The 22,319-nt window shown below is 37.4% G+C and overlaps 1 protein-coding gene across 1 annotated transcript; it reads right to left on the bottom strand.

Moving 5' to 3' along the window:
- Positions 1-5,910: 5,910 nt before the first annotated feature.
- LOC121976080 (putative glucose-6-phosphate 1-epimerase) lies at positions 5,911-22,064 on the bottom strand. Its single transcript, XM_042528079.1, has 9 exons — positions 21,843-22,064; positions 18,934-19,008; positions 13,792-13,848; positions 13,544-13,704; positions 13,272-13,406; positions 6,990-7,092; positions 6,816-6,915; positions 6,491-6,721; positions 5,911-6,215 (listed from the first exon to the last, which is right to left on the bottom strand). The coding sequence occupies exons 1-8, from the start codon at positions 21,933-21,935 to the stop codon at positions 6,510-6,512; spliced, it is 936 nt and encodes a 311-aa protein (XP_042384013.1). The 5' UTR covers positions 21,936-22,064; the 3' UTR covers positions 5,911-6,215; positions 6,491-6,509.
- Between the last annotated feature and the right edge of the window lie 255 nt (positions 22,065-22,319).

Consider the following 22,319-nt stretch of genomic DNA (forward strand, 5'->3'; position numbering starts at 1 on the left):
AAGGCACGTCGCGACGGTCCGAGCGGCGTCTGCTTGCAGGGTGGGCCAAAAGTATCCGGCCAGCAGGATCTTCTTAGCCAGTGATCGTCCGCCCGGATGTCCTCCGCACGATCCTTGATGCACTTCTTGGAGGATGTACGCTGCGTCTTCCGAGCTCACACATTTCAAAAGCGGGCGGGAGAAAGCCTTCTTGTAGAGTTGGTCTCCAATGAGTGTGAACCGACCGGCTCTCCTCCTCAGCAGCTGGGCTTCATCCCGATCGGATGGTGTTGTCCCCGATCGAAGAAACTCCATGATGGCCGCTCTCCAGTTGCTCGGAAACTCGAGGCCCTCCATCCGGTCAACGTGCGCCACCAAAGATACTTGCTCAATTGGCTGCTGGATGACGACCGACGTTATTGAACTTGCGAGTTTGGCTAACTCATCCGCAGCCTGGTTTTCCGCTCGGGGTATCTTCTGGATAACGACCTCTCTGAAATTGGCCTTGAGCTTTTCGAAGGCTTCCGCGTAGAGTTTGAGCCGAGCGTTGTTAATCTCAAAAGTACCAGAGAGCTGCTGAGCGGCCAACTGCGAATCTGAATGGAGCGTTACCCGACCGACCCCAACATGCCGAGCTGCCTGCAAGCCGGCTATGAGGGCTTCATACTCCGCTTCAATGTTTGTAGCTCTATAATCCAGCCGGACGGATAAATGCATCTTTTCTTCTTGTGGGGAGAGCAATAGCACGCCAATCCCGCTACTGAGCCGGGTGGATGATCCGTCCACAAATATCTTCCACATGGCTTCGGGCTCTGGCCATTGCACTTCGGTGATAAAATCTGCCAAGGACTGAGCTTTTATCGCCGATCGGGGCTGGTATTGAATGTCGAATTCGCTCAACTCCGTTGTCCATTTGATCAGCCGCCCGGACGCTTCTGGATTCAACAGCACTCTTTCCAATGGGTTATTCGTCCGGACGATGATAGTATGAGCCAAGAAATAGGGACGGAGGCGCCGAGCGGCGAGGACCAAAGCAAAAGCCAGCTTCACGAGCCCGGTGTAGCAAGATTCAGCATTTTTTAAAACATGGCCCAGAAAATATACAGGCTCTTCTCCGCTCGCCCTCACTAGTGCCGAGCCGACTACTTGCTCATTTGAAGATAAATAGATACAAAGCGGCTCACCTACGGGTGGCTTGGCTAGCACAGGCAGAGAATTCAGATATGCCTTCAGTTCTTCGAACGCCCGATCGCATTCTGCGTCCCAGTGAAACTTAATGGCTTTGCGTAATATTTTGAAAAAAGGTAGGCTCCGGTCCGCGGTCTTGGAGATGAATCTGGACAAAGCAGTTATCCGACCGGTCAAGCGCTGCACTTCCCTCAGATTTCTTGGGGGCGGCATATCTTGTAACGCTTTCACTTTGCTGGGATTTGCCTCGATGCCCCGCTCGGTCACTATGTATCCCAAGAAACGCCCGCCTTTGGCTCCGAACAGGCACTTCTGAGGGTTTAGCTTAACTCCATATTTCCGTAGCGTTCGGAAAGTTTCCTCCATGTCTTCGAAGAGATCTGCCGATCGGACGGATTTGATGAGAATATCGTCCACGTATACTTCCAAATTGCGTCCGATCTGCTTCTTGAACACTTTGTTCATCAGGCGCTGGTAAGTTGCTCCAGTGTTCTTTAGTTCGAACGACATCACATTGTAGTAGTAAGTACCGTCGGCTGTAACGAAGCTAACTTTCTCTTGATCTTCTAGGGCGAGTGGCACTTGATGATAGCCTTGATAAGCGTCGAGCATGCATATCAACTCGCAGTCGGCCGTGGAGTCCACCAGTTGATCGATCCGGGGTAGGGGATAAAAATCCTTCGGGCAAGCTTTGTTGAGATCCCGAAAATCTATGCACACTCTCCACTTGTTGCCCGGCTTGGAGACTAATACTACGTTCGCCAACCAGCTCGGGAACTGAACCTCGCGTATATGGTCGGCCTCCAGGAGCTTCTCAACCTCCGCTCGGATGATGGCATTCTGTTCAGCGCTGAAATCCCTTTTTCTCTGCTTCACCGGCCGAGCGTCCGGTCGGACATGTAGCTCGTGCTGCGCTATGCTCGGTGAAATTCCAGACAGCTCATGCGTCGACCAGACGAAGACATCACAGTTTCTCTGGAGGCATTTGATCACTTCCTCTTTCTGGCTTGCCTCCAGATCGGCCGCAATGAACGTGGTGGCTTCCGATCGGGTCGGGTGAATCTGCACTTCCTCTTTTTCTTCATAAACAAATGAGGGAGGTTTTTCTGTTATAGCGTTCACCTCGATCCGTGGCACCTTCCGGGTGGCATTAGCTTCAGCTCGTACCATCTCGACGTAGCATCGCCAAGCCGCCAGTTGATCTCCTCGCACTTCTCCCACTTTGTCTTCGACCGGGAACTTGATTTTCTGGTGGAAGGTGGAGACGGCCGCTCGGAACTCGCTGAGCGCCCGTCGCCCCAAAATGACGTTGTATGCTGAAGGAGAGTCGACCATGACGAAATTTGCTGTCCGCGTCCTTCTGAGCGGCTCCTCTCCAAGCGAAATCGCCAGCCGGATCTGTCCGACCGGTAGAACTTCGTTGCCCGTAAACCCATAGAGGGGGGTTGTCATGGGCAGCAGCTCGGCTCGATCAATTTGTAGTTGGTCGAAGGCCTTTTTGAATATGATATTGACCGAACTTCCTGTATCAATGAAAACGTGGTGAATAGTGTAGTTGGCTATTACCGCTTTGATGAGGAGAGCATCGTCATGCGACACTTCGACTCCCTCCAAGTCCTTGGGCCCGAAGCTGATTTCGGGTCCGCTCGCCCGTTCCTGACTGCAGTCGACCGCATGGATATGGAGCTGTCTTACGCTCGCTTTCCTTGCTCGGTTGGAATCGCCCCCGGTCGGCCCCCCAGCAATAATGTTCATTTCGCCTCGGGAAGTGTTGCTTCTATTTTCTTCTTCCCGAGCGGATGACCTTGGCAGCTCCCTAGACCTCCGGGGATTGTCTTCACGCCTTGGAGTATGACGCCGCTCGGGAGTCTGTCTTTGTCGCTTGTCGAGTTTCGTCCGCTCGGCTTCACGAGGTCTTTGTTGCCTGTCGGATGATGGCGATCGACGGCCACCACTCCGGGGAACGGGGTGTCCGTCCGGTGGAATGAGCAGAACATTGGGGTCCATCTCTTCTTTTGCTTGTGTCGTTCGGCAACTACCTCTTGCACCTGGGACCTAGCATGGGGGGAGCGGATTGCTTCAGCCCTAGGTCCTCTGGGCGGGTGATGAGCAGTGTGCGGCTTCCGCTCGGAAGGTGGTGGACACTCAGTCAGCGCTTCCTTCCTCCGGGCTGCCTGGGCTTCCTCCACATTGATATATTCATTAGCCCGGTGTAGCATATGATCATAGTCTCGGGGCGGCTTCCGAATGAGCGAGCGGAAGAAATCCTCGTCCACGAGGCCTTGCGTAAATGCGTTCATCATCGTCTCGGAGGTGGCCGTTGGGATATCCATGGCCACCTGGTTGAATCGCTGGATATAAGCTCTGAGCGACTCTCTGGGCTCTTGCTTGATGGCGAATAAGCTCACGTTAGTCTTCTGGTAGCGCCGACTACTGGCAAAATGGTGGAGGAAGGTCGTTCGGAAGTCTTTAAAACTTGTGATGGATCCGTCCGGAAGCCTCCGAAACCACCGTTGAGCCGATCCCGAGAGGGTGGTAAGAAAAACTCGACACTTCACTCCATCTGTGTATTGATGAAGGGTAGCCGTGTTATCGAACTTACCCAAATGATCGTCCGAGTCGGTGGTTCCATTGTATTCACCGATTGCCGGGGGCACATAGTGCTTCGGCAGAGGGTCCCGCAAGATGGCCTCCGAAAACTGACGGTTGATTCGCTCGGGAGAAGCGTCCGCTCGGGGGGCTTTGCCTTTTCTATTGTCTCGTATTGGCACTTCGTCCAATGAAGATCCTCGATCACGATTAACTGCTGCTGCTTATGGAGGTGTGCGGAATAGGGCTCGGTGAAACGGAACCGTGGCCTGAGGTGCTTCCGCTCGGCCCCCTGATACTGATGTCGCTTGCTGCTCAAGCCGCTCGGCTTGCGTCTTCTGTTTTTGTTCCACGAGCTTAGCGGCCCTCAACTCAATCAGAGCGTCGAGTTCCTCCGTGGAGAGCGTCACTGTATACGGTCGTCCAGCTTCGTCCATTGCTTCCGATCGGATGCAGGAGCGTTCCCACAGACGGCGCCAAATTGATCATATCCGAACGCTGAATTAACGGACGCTGGGCACGTGACGCTCTCCCAACTGCTGGCGTTGATCCCCGACCGGTCGTACGAACCTCCGGCGAACCTGCAGGGAAGTCGGGCCGGGAAGTGGTTCCCGACGACGACCCTCCGACGCTCAAGTCAGGCAAGTAGACAGCAGAGAAATAGCTCCGAATATCCAAGAAGGCGTACCTCCGGTGAAGTGTGAGAGTCCTTATATAAAGCTGGGAAGGAGCCCATGCACGCATATCGAGACGGATACGTGTCCCCAGCCCATACCTTAGTAAGGGCTTGTCAGCAAGCTTACCTGACACCATACTGCTACAGTCTAAGCACGTCTTCGATGGGACAGCGGAACCCCTTGTCATAAGATTTGGAGTATGGCCGGATTATAGAGCATGTCTACTATCAGAAGATGTCCCTTGTCCTTTTCTCCTTATTCCTTGCCGGGCGTCCGGTCGGCCAGCACGCGCCTTACGTCCGGCCGGTCATATATAGTGGTCTACTTGGGAGATTCTCGGTAAGGTGCTCTGTGGAGACTGTTAGCAGTATGCTACCTTATGTCTTCGGCCGAGCGTGCCATCCGCTCGGCCCTTCGATCCTGTTCAACGAGCGTCAGAACCCCGACTCCCGCCGGGGCGCCTTTTGCCATCAGTTAGACATCAGTCGACCGGCCGAGTGGTCAGCCCCCTTCTCCGATCGGCCGATCCATCCCACCTTTTCTCGGCCGTCAGGTCGGTCCATTCTTATCCGATCGACCACCTGGTCCTCAGACTTCCACGTGACGTTGACTCCCCAAAAAAGAGATCCCCTATTCTTATCTCCGGATCAGTATATAACTTACCTTCATCTAACTATGAGACCAATAATGAAAGACTAATAATGAAAGACGTTAGACAGGAACATTATCATATTTTTACATGAATGAGAACTTAATTTTAGGACTATAAATAAATTAAATTTTTATAAATGAATTTAATTCTTGATTAAAAAAATTATTCATATTCATTCAATATAATAAAGTATATAAAATAAGTCAATTTAAATATTAATAAATTTAATTTACTAATATTCATAAATAAAATTCATGAATAATTTATAAATGGACATAAAAATATAAGATTTTATATATTTGTATAATGTTTAATTATTTAAAAATATTAAAATAAAAAACGATAATATAAATTCCATATATTAAATAAATATTTAACTATTTATAAAGATAATCACACTATTAATAAAACTTAAAAAAAAAGACTCGATTAAATTTTTAATAAAATAAATAAACTTAAAAACAGTTAATCTCGAATCAGCTCTCGTACACTAATTTTATTTTTTTTAAAAAAAATAGCAGAAGGCAACTGCAGTACGATGAAAATGTAGCTTTCCCCCTGCAACCATTTATGATGACTTATTCGTGCACTGCTGGAAGTAGCACGACTCCTTTATGACTTCTTTAATACCCGATCCTCGTGTTATAATGCAGGGCCGTGGTTAGTGGGCCCAGCAAATAGGACTTTTTTTTAATACTCATAACAAGAGAGATCAAACTGAGACAGAATCAGTTAACAGATATTAACAAGAATCTTGTTAGCATGAAGTGTAACTAATGGTAACTAATGGAACAAATACAACAAATTAGAATATTTACTCAAGTATTTGTTAAAGAGATTGTAGAATAGCACCTTTTGACGAGAGAACATAGTATGAGACGTGAACTGCATCAGCCAGCCATTCTCCAACGATACAAAATTTCAAGCTTTATGACAACAGTCCAGAAAAGAAACACAAGTCAGACTTACTGAGCATTTGACATTTCCCATTGATCACATCAAGTAGTTTCTCTTCACAAACCTACAAAGTGAGCGGGAAAACAGAAAAGCAAGCAATTGAAGATAGTGATGGACTTGCTCCAACAAACAAAAAATTATCTTGTTGCCAAGCATTGTGCCATTTTAAGTGCCTGCATATCCAAAAAAACAGCCATATCAATAAATGACATGATACTAGATGATACACATTGATAACTGTCTAAATAATTAGGCCAGGAATCTCCAAACTGTTGCAGAGTGGTTAGAAAACAAGTATCTAATGCGATACTAATTACTTTCAGAGAACACGACTTGCAGAACCCTAACAAAAAACAATCCACGAGGTTCTCAATTTAGGAAAGTTGCTGGTCAAGTTACATAAATACCACTGTCATTTAATTAGCTGCAAAATGGATAGTTAGCTCACCATAAAGGACATCTATAATTCATCCTTGAAGCACCCTTTGAGGATCCAACTGTCCGCTACGATAACTGGAAGGAACAGCAGAAAGCTCCAGCCTGCCCTTCCATTCCTCACCAGGCTTGAGAGTGATAACCTTTTCAACAGCTGCTGCCTCCACACAGAGCATATGCTTGTAATCATCATCCCCAAAATCAGCCATGGATTTGGCCTTCTTTTCCCAAGGATTCCATACCACTGAGAACAAATTCAAAAAAAAATGAAACCAAAAGGTTTAGCTTCTTTTGTAAACCTGCCTAGGGGCAAAACCACTAAAGGCCCCAAAGTTTACCTGCATCTGGAAGCCCATCTTTCCTCAAAACAAATGTTCGTTTTTTTTCATGATCTATAACCGCAATCTTGGTTGGTGTCGCCAGATATATCTTGTCCACCTATCATAAAGAGAAGTCAGAAAAAAGATTGATTATAGATCAAAACATAATCATGCCCATGCTCAAGTGCATACTTCAGATTCAAAAGTGATTGCATCTCCTTGTTCTGTGAATCGCTCCTTGGCTTTTAAGTTATCAAGGAAATCAAGAGTCTCGAGCCCTTCAACCCTTACTTCACTGAAACATTAATTGATCTTGAGGGCAAACAAATATGTATCACAAGAATAAAAGGATCACATACTATTCCATAATCCATAAATATTTTGAAGAAAAAAACAGTCATCAATTAACCAACTTAACTAATAGCGATTATAAATTTGGTTATTGTAACTAACAAAGATATAGTGTTTGTAATAAGTAATAACAGATACAATATGTAATAGTATAATTGGAAATTAGTAACAACATAAGATTAAGGTTAACGTTTTTCGGGTCAACAATTAGGATTATACTTAATACAGTATGAAGTGTAAGTTATGAAAAGGTAAAAATTGAGCATATGTAATAGGTAACTTATCATTTGATTGACAACTGAATTTAATTAATAAAAATTGGTTATAGTTAATTAACGATATAACCATAGATATTTGATAAAACTTATTTTTTAAAAAGAACATTTATTAACTATTTTTGATCATATTAGAGTCGATAATTTCATCATCAACTATATAATCATTTCTCAGTAAATATTGAATAATAAAAAAAATTAACAAATAATATTTTTTTTATATAAAACAATTTTTGGTATAGTATTTTTCAATGAAGTTGAGGTGCAAAAAGGAAAAAATGGAAACCATGCTTGCATGATTAAAAAAATTCATTTGGAAGAGAATTTTGAAAATAAACTTACAGGTCTAGGAAGTTCCATGTTAATATGATTTTACTTGATTAATTAGACAATGTTAGATTAATAGTATTACTTAGAAGAAACAATTAAATTGATTAAGATTATTTACATCATTAATTTAATGATTTTAGTTGATATAATAACTCCGTCCATGACAAACCAGTCATGGTCGGTCCCAAACACGGACAAAAGAGGAGGGTTGCGCGTTGTAAGGTTCGATTGTAACGTCTTCGCAACGACTGCTATATTTCCAGAACTCGGGTGTAGTGCTAAATATGCAAGAGTTCCCGTTACAGTATCCGACTGTATTAGCAAGGACTGTTACATCTCTATGAGAACTTGGGTGTAGTGTTAAATAGGCAATAGTTCTCATGCCATAGATTGGATAAAAACAAATATGATAGGAAAACTAATAGTCTAAGATTTGGAACATGGAACATAAGAACCCTCACTGATAAATGAATGAAAGTAGTAAATACGATGATTAGGAGAAGAATTAATATTTTATGCGTACAAGAGACAAAGATGATAGAGAACTCGGGTTTTAAGTTATGATACACAGGAAAGAGTAAAGCAAGAAATGGAGTGGATATTGTTGTAGATAGTTCGTTAAAAGATGAAGTTGTAGAAGTAGTTAGAAGAGGAGATAGAATTATAGCCCTTAAGATAATAGTGGCGCCAGAAATTAAGAACATAATTAGCATATATGCATCGCAAATAGAATTAGACAAAGCTACCAAATCAAGATTTAGGGATGACTTAGATAAAGTATTACAAAACATTCTACCAAATTAAATAATTTTAATAGGAGGTGATCTAAATGAGTATGTCGGAGTGAAAAATGAGCAATATAAGAGGGTACATGGAGGTTATGGGTTTAAAACTATATTAGATTTTGGGAACTAAATGAAAAAGGGAAAACTATATTAGATTTTGCGATAGCATATGACCTTATATTAGGTAATATATTTTATAAGAAAAGTAAAGAACACTTAGTCACATTCAAAAGTGAGAATAATAAATCGCAAATTAACTTTCTTATGGTTAGGAAGAATGATACAAAAATTTATAAAAATTGCAAACTCATCCCTGGAAAAAGCTTAACTACCCAACATACATTAGTAGTATTGGATATACGCCTCAAGCATAGTATTAATAGAAAGAAAATATATACGATTCTTAGAATTAAGTGGTGGAAGTTAAAGGATGAGAAGCAAAATATATTTAAGAAGAAGGTAGGAGAGTATTAGGTGAAATAAATACGGTGACACTTATACTACATGAGATAAGATGCTATCAAAGTTAAAAATAGTAGCTAAGAGTATACTCGGTGAGTCAAAAGAACATGCATCACTAAGTAAGGAATCTTGGTAGTGGAATGAAAAAGTATAAAAGAAAGTGAACGAAAAATAAACAACTTATGACGAATTATATATTTATAAGAACAAAGAAAACTTAAGAAAATATACAATAACCAAGAAAGAGACTAAGAAAGTAGTGAATGAAGCAAAGAATGAAATTTTTAAACGATTATATCAAAAATTGGATAAAAAAAAAGAGTGACATTTCTAGAATAGCTAAAATAAGAGAAATGAAGGTAAAAAATCTTATCCAAATAAAATATATTAAAGATAAATGCAATAGGGTACTAGTAAACGATAAAAAAAATAAAAAAGTAGTGGAAGAGATATTTTTATAAATTTTTTAATGAATGTTTAAGTGACCGACTTAACTTAGATAATTTAAGTAGATCAAATGAGTATAGAAATTTAAATTTTTATCATAGAATTCAAACTTCATAAGTAGAACAAGTATGCACAATGAAAAAACCATTGGATTCTGATAGACGTATGGAAGTGCCTAGAGAAACAAGATATTAAATGATATATAAAATTATTTATAGGGTAAGTATTCTAATTCCCTTATATAAGAATAAGGGAGACGTACAAAATTGTGCAAAGTATACGAGTATTATACTAATGAATCATACCATAAAACTTTGGTCAAGAGTAATAGAAAAAAAGATTAAGGAGACCACATGTGACTGAAAATCAATTTGGCTTCATGCTTGAAAGGTCGACAATAGAAGTTATACATCTTATACAATTAATTAAAAAATATCAGGAGTAAAAATAAGATCTACACATGATATTCATTGAATTAGAAAAATCTAATGACAGAGTCTTAAGAGAAATTATATAGAGAATTCTAGGAAAGAGAGATATTAGCGTAACATATATTATACTAATTAAGGATATGTACGAGTATGTAACGACCAGAATAAAGACTTCAGACTGAAGAATTTCTAATAAAGATTGGGTTACATCAAGGATAAGCTCTAAGTCCCTATCTTTTTAACCTAATTATGAACAAACTCATTATACACATTCAAGATACAGTATCGTGATGCATATTGTTTGCAAATGATATTGTTTTGGTATATGAAACACATAAAGAAGTAAATGATAAACTAGAATCTTGGCGAGAAACACTAGAAGGAAAAATGTTTAGGCTTAGTAGAATAAAGACAGAATTTATGAAATTTAAGTTTAGCAATATTAGATATAATGAGACAATTGTTAAGATAGGAGATGACGAATTACCCAAAACCAAGAGCTTTAAATATTTAGGATATTTTTTACAAAAAGATAGAAGGATTGAGAGAGATGTCTTACATAGAATATAAGCATGATGATTAAAATAGAGGAGAGCGTCGAGTGTTTTATGTGACCGTAAAATATCTCTAAAATTTAAAGGAAAGTTCTACAAAACCACATTTAGACCTGTTATGTTATATGAAGTTGAATATTAGGCTATGCCTCGAGCACATAAGCAAAAGATGAGAGTTGCAAAGATGAGGATATTAAGATGGATGTGTGAACATACGAGGATGCACAGAATAAGAAATGAAAGCATTAGAGAGAAAGTCAGAGTTGCATCTATTAAGGAAAAACTTCGAAAGACACGTTTAAGATGGTACGGGCATATATTTAGACGACCAATAAATGCTCCAGTTAGGTAATGTGAAATTATGACAAACATACATATCAAACGAGGAAGAGGAAGACTAAAAAAAGACTTGGTTAGCAACAATGAAACAAGATATAATTTATTTAAGTATAGATGATATAGTAGGAGATAAAGCTCAATGGTGTAAAAGGATTCATATAGTTAACCCCACCTAGTGGGATAAGGCTTGATTGTTGTAGTATTTGATATAATTCATTAATTGAAAACTAATTAGACTACTTACATGATCCATGCTATTAATATATAGTTTATTAATGTTGGGAAAAAGATGTCAGCTTAATATTCATATTATTAATAGTTTATTAATATTGAAAAAAGTATCATCATTAATATTGGAATTATTAAAAAAAAATTGTCCTTTAGTCACTACTAGATCAATATTGAAATAATACTTATATATTAATACTAAATTATTATGATTTATTGATTATACCATATCAGATTTCTAATTCTACTTGGTATAAATATAATCCACATTAGATTGTTTACCTCACTCATTACTAAAATTATTTAATTTCAGTTGATATAAGTTACATAATTAATTATCAATATCTATAGCGTAAACATTTAAAAATCTATATCATCACTAATTTTGGAATAACTATATCATCACCCTGTTGCTCGCGCCCCAAACAGGGCTTGCTGTGATGTGGAAACATTTTATGGTCAAAGATAAAATAAGCACTATATCATCACTAATTTCGAAACAATTATAAATGACTTTTACTACTCAGTTATTTTTATTTAATTACTATGTTATGAATAGTCAAATTATTATATTACTAGCTTAATTAATTAAATAATAGTCTGATTTTATTAATTTAATGTTATTTATATATATTATATTTAGTGAGATATAAAACATGTCATTCTTTAAATTTTAAAATATTTGTTGTCTCATACATCAAATAACTTTATATTTTTGTATTTTTTAGAAAAAAAATCTTACTGACTACTAGCCAACTGATCATGCTGATCTGATACCACCAAGTTTTTGAATAACCAATATCAATATTAACAAATATAGCTTTCTTTAATAGGTGGATTATAATTTGGTATAATTGAATATGTTTTGCCGGTGACGTTGATGAATTGTAGTTGTGACATTCTAATGCTAACTGGTAGTTAATAACTAGCTTGTGTTATTTCAATGTCAAAGGTGAACTTTGGATGGGTGAATGGTTAACTAGTGCTTGTGACTTCTTGCTGTCTGCTTGTTTTGGATTTATATGTTGTGATTAGATTTGATGTGTTTGCGATACTTATGATGATTAATATTGTTAGTTTCCTTCTGTCATAATTACTTTGTGTATTTGACACTGCGTTATATTTTGGTTACCAGCATTTATATGTGCCACTGGCATATCACGTTGTCTCACTCTTGAACCTATTAACTCCACATAATACCAAATCTCTCTTCTGCTGAAGATCTGCAACACCAGGACCGACGGTGCAGATCAAACAGCTAGATGAACCCGAGCAAGAGAAGGTGAGCTTAGTAAGCTAATCAGTTGGACCAGACAGAGACCAAGTGGACTCAATGAGCTAATCAAACAAGGATGCGAGCCAAGTGGACAGAGCAAAATTAGCAGGGTGGATTCAAGCAATCAAGGCAACATTTCTTGCAAGGATATTTTAGTACTATGTTACTAGGACTCAAATACTTGTATTCAACACAAATGAAGATCCAACAGTACAAGAAGAGTATCTAAAGAAAAATTTACAAGTTGTTAATAAGGATATTGAGTGTGCACCAGAAATATTAGTGTCCAAGTGTTAGTATCCGACACATAGAAGATGAACAATTAAAGTATGAAAGTCAGCAAACAACAACCAAGAGATGGAGAATCTAGTCTGCTACTATGTGATATAGATCAACAGAAACATTACATCTATAGGAAAAAGTATCTTGGTTAGCAAATGATATAGGGCAGCTCATACCAACTGAAACAACATAACATTTCAATCATTGATCATAAGTTCTTATTTTATGCTGGGCTGTTAGCATCATCTTGATAGAGCATATAATTGCAATCATTTAAAGAGGGCACAGGATGGATTAAAAAAAAAACTTGTTATAACAAGGATACGCAGGTAAACATAAATGCATGTAAAATCCTGACTATGCAGTTCACCCCGGGCTAAAATTCTTAATATCTTAAACATTCAAAATACCTACTGAGGAATAAGGATTTTGGTATGGGAAATAAGCCAATTCATAGCTCAAGTATCTGTAATAGTCCCGATTGGCATTTTAGGAGTTAGAACCAGCAAGAAATAATCATGTGTTTCGTTACCAAGTATAAATTAAGCAGAATAAAATATTGTTTAAATTTTTTTGTTATTACATGAAAAGAAGCATTTACACACAGGAACAAAAGCCAGAAGATGTAAGTGAAGCATGTCAATACCAAATATATCTTCTTAAAAATGACAATAGTATAAACAGAAAAAATATATACAAATTCATCTATGCTACCTGATATCAGAAACAGATAAGTAGGTGTGGTAGGCAAACGTGAAGGACAATGGCTTTGCATCAATATTCCTTATCCGTGATGTCAGCATTAGATCTCCTCCAGGTCCCAAAGTAATCCTTAGACGAAATTCATAACTACCAAAAGAAGGCAGCAGCAGCAGCAGCCATCAAGTTTGGAAATTTTAAGTAGTCCAAACTCCCTTTTTTTTTACCAAAAGAGAGTAGAATGATAAACTATAGGTAAGAAATGAATGCATCTTTTTTACTAGTACCTATGAGGCCATGTTTTGAGATCTTCTTCACTCGGTTTAAAGATCAAATCAATTAAAGCTTTGTTGGTGCTAACAGTAGGAAAAGGTGGGGGGTTGGTATCAATACTCCAAAATCTATTCCTTGCAAAACCATGCTGATCAAGATTTCCATGACTCCCAAACTGTATCTCTCTTAAATTAGCTGAATAATATAAATAAATCCAGAAGAAAAAAAAATAAAGGGCACGATAAGAAGAACAATGTCATACTTGAGGAAAGCATATTGGGATACCACCACGTATAGCTTTTGGAGGCTTGAAAATTGCCTAAAAGGAAACCAAGGAAAAATTATATAACAGTTGTGTGATGAAGAGAAAGAGAGGGTTGAGAGGCAACTCTCAGATCATTAATTACAGCATGCAGATTCTTTTATCATGTTAAATTAATCAAGTAAAACAATCACAAATGTAAGAATAGTAATAGATATGAATGTCATGCTCCCACAAACCTAGCAGTTTACTCTAAGACTTGAGAAATCACGTCTTGGACAGAGTTTGTTGAAGCAAAAGAAATTATTCCCAGTCTTGTTTTGTTTCTAATTCAAATTGTAAGTTCACTTTACAAAGGCATACCTTGGGATAGAGCCGTGGATGCAAATGCAGAATCAACCTCAAAGTGAAAATGTGTGAACAGCTTTACGATTGTGAATTAACAGTTTCACAATTTGATGAGCATAAGGGCTTCCCCAACATGGTGGAGTTTGTAATTCAAATTGTAAGTTCACTTTAAGAAGAAATCAAGATCAGATCATCTATTCAACTCTTATGAAGTGATAGAAGTACACAAAAGAAGTCGTTCTTCAACCAGCTTTTTAGTTAATTATTGATCATTGTGGATTCGACACTACTTTATACAAACTTAAAGCAATATCAATCATACAACAAATTTTGAAAGAAAATAACTATGGAACAACTTAATTAAAACACAAGAAAGTACCAAGCATCAGAATAAATGTTGTCTACTTGAGAGGGAGCCCAGATAGAGGGAAGGGAGAAAACACAATCATTTCTCTTGTCCACTTCGGTGGGGGAATAAAAGGGTAGACAGAGGAAGAATTTGGATCTCTTTTCCTGACGGAAGAGAGGACAAGTGTTGAAAAGACTGGTTCAACCCTGAATGTCTTGGGATGACAAAATCGAATTGTTAAAGTTATCATTTCCTATTCTCTCCAATCTTTTCTCCTTTTTTTTTGGATAAGTAAAAGTTGTATACCATGTGTCCTCTCCTATCTTTTCAAGTAGACAAAACAAAGGAAACCTATCCCATCTCTTCCTTCCCTTCTCCCCTCTCCCAACAGGCTACCTTCCTTCCCCCTCCTCCCCTCAAGTAGAGGGAGCATTAGTCTACTACTTAGCATCAACAACAATAATAACAATGTCTTTATCTCACTAAGTGAGGTCAGCTATATGGTCCCTCCTATGTCATTAGGCTCGATCCCCTACCATATTCTCATTTATATTTAAATGAATTTTATCTTCTTTTATCGTTACTAACAAAGTCTTCTTTGCTCTCCCACTTCCTCAATTAATATGTGTGTTTGTCATAATCTTATATCGCCTAATTGGGGAATTTATTAGTCACCTAAATAAATGTCAACATCATCTTAAACCCATCTCACGGGATTTTTTTCTTGATAGGAGCAACTCCAACTTTCCCTCATATATTCTCATTTCTTATCATATCCATCATCATATGCACATTCATCTCATCTTCTACTTGTATGCTTGATTTTATAACCCAACATTCAATTCCATATAAATCAGCAGATCTAACTATCATTTTGTAAAACTTTTCTTTAACCATTGGAGGTATCTTACAATCACAAAGAACAGCTGATGCCCTCTTCCATTTCAATCATTCTATTTGCATTCTATGTAAAACTCTCTATCCTTTTGTAAAATCGATCCTCTATACTTTGAGCTCTCGGTTACTTCTATCAACCTCCATCCTTTTATAAAATTGATCCTATATACTTCAAACTCTCGATTACTAGTAACCCATCATCTCCTATCTTAATGGTTGTCTTATTATGTTCATTACTACTAAACTTAAATTTCATACATATTATGTCTTTACTAAGTTTAAAATCATTTTACTTCTTTTACTTTCATTATTTCCCACCATGATTCAAACTTAGCATTTACTCCTTCACGTATCTCTTCAACCAAAACAATGTCATCTACAAACAACATGCACCATGGTAATATATCTTGGACCCCGTTTGTTCATCCATAAATAATGCAAAACGATATAGACTTAAGTTAATCCTTGATGCAACCCTATCTTTATAGAAAACACATTGGTTTATCCGCCTAGAATCTCTATTCTTCTCATTACATTCTCATATATATCTTTAATTGTTTCAATACACGTAGGGTTGTAAATGAATCAAGCATTCGTGAACAAGTTTGGTGTTCGGCTTGGTAATAACTTGTTTATGTTCGTTCAATATACACAAGATTGATTAAACAAACAAGCTTGAACAATCCGTCAAACTAAACAAACAAGCTTGAACACATATGTGCTCAGCTCGTTAACGTTCGTGAACAACGTTCGTGAACAATGTTGAACAACATTCGTGAACAATGTTCATGAACCATATTCATTAATAAAACTATTTTCAATATGCTAAATAAATAATAAAATAAAATAAACAAATAAGTTTAAATTATCAAGCACAATAACCAATCAAACAACTAAAAGTTTCAAACAATCAAACAAGTTTGAATTGAGAGCTCGATAGTATCTAAACGAACCAAGCTCAAGTCAAACTTAAATTAAGAGCTCGATAACATCTAAACGAACCAAGCTCAAGTCAAGCTTCAAACAAGCTCAAGCTCATGATAAATAAATCAAGCCAAGCTTGAGCAATCATTTCAAAAGTTTGGTTCATTTTAAGCTCGGCTCGATTCGGTTACTTTATCAAACAAGCTTGAACACCTTAAAGCTCGACTCGGCTTGACTCGTTTACAACCCTAAATACACGCTATACTAACACATTTCTTTTCCAAATGAATATCATGATTTTCAATTATATGGTCGCATTCCTTAATTTTTTTTCTATAACTCGTTCCTAAAGTTTCATGAGTTCATTAGCTTAATACCCCTATAATTCGCACAATTTTATATGTTTTCTTTATTTTTATATAGGGGATTAAAGTACTTAACCTCCATTAATAAGATATTTCTTCATTTTCAATATTAGATTAAATGTCATAAGTTACCCTACTTCTCTAGGCACTTCCATGCATCTATTGGAGCCCCCAGGACTACGGTGCAGCGGAAGAGTGTTAAATTGTTACCAGCCATCCGCAGTTCGATCCCCAACTATAGTGCATTTGCAGGGATTTTTCTTCCAAATAAGACGCGCAACCACGAGATGTTGGGCATCTGGGTCGTCCGCCGCAACCGATGGAAAACTTCCGTGGGACCGAGCTAGTCGTCCCAAGTTCGATGTTACCTAGTTCATCGTTTTTTTTCATACCTCTATTGAAATATCATCCATTTCAATAGTTTTTTCATTTTGCAACCATTTACGCCTAAAATTTAAATTCTCCCATCAAAATTTAAATTTTTATACTCCTCTAAATTTTCTATGCTAGATAGGCCACCTACACTTTTATTAAAAAGTTGATAAAAATCTCTCTTTTATCACTCCATTTCTTCATCTTTTATTAGTACCTTACTGAATTAATCTTTAATACATTTTATTTAGGTAATGCCCTTTGCTTTTCTCTCTCTTGCTTTAGCTATATTAAATATTTCTTTCTTCTTCTTTTGTATCAAGTTGTTGATATACATGTTCGAAAACTTCATTCTTGGCTTCCGTCACTACTCTTTCTTAGCTACTACATATTGTTTTAACTTTCTCGTGTACTCCCTCATTCCACTACCAAGATTTTTTATTTGACAATGTTCATCCTCTTGACTTGTTGAGTACGCTCTTAGCTGATTTCGAATTTGATATCATCTTATCACATGTCATATTCTAATCGTCTACCCTCTCCTTAAAGATGCTTTGCTTCACTTCTTTAACTTCCACCTCTTGATCCTAAAAATCATGAACATTTTTCTTCTACTGATACTATGTTTGAGGTGCGTATCTAACACCACTATCCTATGTTGGAGTTAAATTTTCTCCAGAGATAACCTTCAATCTTTACAAATTTTTCTCTCTTCATAATCGTAAAAAAGTTAATTTGCAACTTATTGTTCCCACTTTTGAGCATAACCAAGTATTCTTTTGTCTTCTTGAAACACATATTAGTTATTATAAATTCATATGCTATCATGAAATCCAATGTATATTTTTTTTTTTATTTCTTGTTCTCAGTGTCCTATCATCCAAAGTAACAAAAAAATAAATCTTCAAATAAATGCTTCCAAAATGAAGCTAAGCATTGTGTGTGGATCCTAAGTTGACTTCAAATGTCTTTTACTTCAAAAGCATGTTAAAATCCAGGTTGACAAAGTGATTTTAAAGTCTAGTATCACTTTTCTTGCAATTTCAGCATAATGAAGATTGGAATGGTTCATTCAACTAAATTAGGTTGAATTTTGGTTTTGGGAGTTTATACAAGATAGTGAATTGTCAACCTACTATAGATCCAACTTAGATGATAATAAATGCATTTATGCAAGGCATGTTTATTACAAAAAGAGGTTTGAACTTGATGTATCAAAAACTAACAATAGCAATATATACATTGGTACATTTCCTAATAGCTTGAGCCTTTGGGAATAATGATTAGCCAATCAACATTACATGGTTGAGGGGAGGGGTCCTTAGTTTGAATCTGCTTGCAACAAAAAATATCTAATCAATTCATGTGCTAGGAAATTGGAGTGAATCAAATTAACGATACAAATATAGAAATTGGTTAATTTCATAAGAGCTCGAGTTTTGGGGAATAGTGAAGCCAAACGAGTTTGACAGATCCAACCTTATATACTCTATTCCTGCCATCATCATTTGCTCTAAGGTCTCAGAATGCACTTCTTTTTTTTTTTAGTTTTATGTTCTTAATTCCTCAAGCAACAAAAAACTATCATGTAGTGACTGATTAGATTTCAGATGAATTAGAAATAATAATAATACTAATAACTGGCACCAGTTCTCAAACTGTAGATGTGATATGCAAGCAACTCAAGTTTCCAGAACAGGTTGTTGAACCTATCCCTTGTCTACAAGTTGACGACTACTTCCAAAACAAATATTTCATATAATATCTTTATATAACAGTACTGAATCTCAACCAGAAGGTCATAGATAAGATTGAATTAAGTTGATCTGCAACATAAACTGACCAATTCCACAATTAAATCTCAACTATTGGACATAGTTTTGATACCTTAGTGCTGAGAAAAAGCAACTCCTCACCATGGTCATTTCTCCAAGATGTCACATGACCTCCGTACAAATACACCTGCAAATGAATAAGAAATAGATACTCACCTTAAACTGATATCATAGCTAATGTTAAAAAAAAGAAAAGTAGTGATTTGCTGCTCCTTTAATAGAGACATGGACCAACCAGGTAGCCAAACATTGGCATAATTAGTCAACAAAAAGTTAGTGATGGAAGGTACAATAACATTCCATATTTGATTACCGTTACTGCATGAGGAATAGTCACAAGCTCTTTTAAAATACAGCTTGTATACTTTGGCCATGGCCTACAATAGGATATTGCATAGCAGCGTGATATTGACAAAATTTTAGGAGACAGTTACTTGTAAGTATATGGTGAAGCCAACATATAATCATGGGTCAGATGTTCTCTTTTTGCCCTTTGTCTACATTTTATCCTCAACAGAAAGATCCAATAGTTTGTGGTTTCATATTCACTCCACAATCCTAAAATCTAATTCAATTATTTTAAATTTGACAAGTATTTCCTACAAGTTCAAGCAAGAGAAAACCTCACAATTCCTAACCACCAAACTATAGGAAAACGAACCATCTAAACTTAATATGGCAAGAAAATTTTGAAACTAAAGAATTAGTTCAAAAAAGAATTTTTTTGCATCTAATCTTTTAAAAACCACAAATCCAGAAATCATACTTTGTTGGAATCAAAGTTTAAAGTTCCATTCTGAACCAAAGTTTCAATCTCCAGCCAAAATGAAACCATATCAACATAGTGTTGGCAAGTCAACAAGTGGTGCTAATGACACCAATGTGGACGAAAAGAGTGGAATCAAGGAGGGGGAGAACAATGGTTTAGATTGGACTTTGGTCCCAAATCCAAATCTTCACTTATTTACTCATCCTATAACGAAGAAGCAGAGCCACATCAACAGGTAGCAAAGGAAGTGGTTTGAAGTATGTATCATCGGTGTGGTTCTCATTTCTGTTTCAATTGGCAAACAAAACAATATGGTTTACCCATGCCAACCGAACGGGAATGGCATTTAAAACTCTTAGGCGCTGCCTGGCAGGCGGAAGAATCTTTTTTAAAAACAAATGTGTTCCATTGAAAGAAGGATTTGAGAAATAAAAATGGATTTCAGCTTTAAAGTTTGAAAATTATAAAAATATATCAGGTATTCCAAAATTTTTATGGTATGGTTAATTTTCCTCTCAGATGACTAAACATTATTTTTTTCCTTAATTTTGGAAGATTTTATCAAATAACTAAAATCTATACAAAATTTACAAATTGCAATGCAAGAGTTATATTCATAAAAAAAATTTGAATAATTAGTATACCTCTTCTTTTATACATGCAAAAGTGTCGCTAAGTCTCTTAGCCAATCTATTAAAGATTATTATGCCCAATAACAGATAGCAAAGAAAGGAAAAATCGTCAATATAAAAAAAATTAAAAAATAATAACTAACTGCATTGTCAATGCCTTTCGAAGTTCTATAAAAATAGAGGTTAGGGTTTTTAAGAACTTCTAAAAAGAAGAGTTGCATATGATTCTCTAAAAGCACATTTTTTACTTTTTACAATTAGTTTGATAATAAACACATTATCTTCACCTCTTTTTTATATCTAACTATAAAAAACAATTTGAGTGCTCAAACTGGCTGTCTATGCTCTTTTGGAAGTGATTGACATCAAAATCAAATGCTTATCACAGTTAAAGAACAGAAGCCATGATTTAAGAAGTTGCAATTATAGAAAGTTATTTCCCTTTGCTATATCCTTATCATGGGAACTTATAGTTGACAAAACTACTGAGGTTGTCCACGCTTGAATTTCAGTTTACAATAAAGACACGTGAAAACCTAATCCTATTAAGACGGTGCCATTCGGTAATATCGGCTTGTCAAACCTTGAACATTAATTATGAGAATTCCTAGTAGCCAAAACATGTTAGAACTAAGGATGCCCAATCAGTTCTTTCCCTACTGCCAAGCAAGTCATGAATTGAATCTCAACTCTTATAATAATTAGCCTCCCTTTCCTTATTGTTAACCACCTATTACGAGCATATGAAACTTTTGATCTATCTTACAGTTAAGTCTTTGCTTCAGGTTCAAGCCTAAACTTTCTTCACCATCAAAGGGTGTTAAAATAAATGTTTTATAAACACGCTCTTCATCATATGATTAAATATCTTATGCTTTATGGAATTACTAGTAGCCGACCTAATTTTGTGAAAAGCTTATAGGCTGAATTGCACCATTTTGCAATTGTGTCAAGCTTAATTTTTCATTTACCTACAAATAAGTATACGAATTTGCCCATTTTCAAACAGGTTAAGCTCTTGGAAAAAAAAAAATCAATCAATCAAAACGAAAATTTTCTTCGATGTTGTTGCACTATAGGCCATGAATCATGAAATGATTAGGTACAACATTCTACAAAGTTTTGCTAAACATCGTAGCAATAGAACTAAAAGACCAAGAAGAATTTATTCGACCCCTCATCATTAGCATATCTTCCTTCAGTCAGGTGTCAATCTTCAAATGTACACGTAGAACATAAGTATTGCATCAAATTTACCTTTGACACAAGCTGTCGTGTTATCCAGATCAATTTCCACAATAATTACCAGGAGTAAGCAGCAGATAATTAACCCGCCGAAAACTTCAAAACTGTCGTAGATCAACACAACCGGTGAAATACGAATGTCGAAAGATGTACAGAGCATCAGATCTCATATTATTTAATCAGATCCAGCATGCCCACGAATACGACGATCACGAGGCAAAGTTAACAAGAGCGTCATAAAAAGAAGAAGAAAACAAAACGGCGAAACAAACGGATCCAGGTCGCGGGAAGGAGAGGAAGACATGTGGAACGAACCTCGGCGGAGCTTCCGCGGACCTCCCTGAGCACGACCTTGTCGAGGCCATTGACGCCCTTGCAGATCTCTACCGGCGGTTTCTCGACTGACATCGCCCAACTCCCATAACCTAGAACCCTAAAGACTTGGCGGAGCTTGCACCTCGTCGCGAATTTCTCGCCTCCCTTCCAGAAGCAGATATCGGAACTTGGAAAGCTGGGAGGAAGGCGGGGGTAGGTGGGTTTCTAACGAGGAGAAAAAGGGGTCGGGTCGGGTCGGGTCAGGTGGGATGCGTGATCTGTGCGGATGGATTTCGACCGTTCGCTTGCCTCAGCGGTGCTCTTCTCGCTGGTCCAATTGCCTTCAAAATGGTGCCGCGGCAACGTGCTTCTTGACTGTTGTATATTATAGTTTAACTTCCATTGACTTTAGTAGTTAAATAATACAAAAAAAAACTGAGATAAGGTCATACGTTCGCTCAAGAGCAATATAATCAT

Source organism: Zingiber officinale, chromosome 4B (genome assembly GCF_018446385.1).
Source record: "Zingiber officinale cultivar Zhangliang chromosome 4B, Zo_v1.1, whole genome shotgun sequence".
NCBI lineage: Eukaryota > Viridiplantae > Streptophyta > Magnoliopsida > Zingiberales > Zingiberaceae > Zingiber > Zingiber officinale.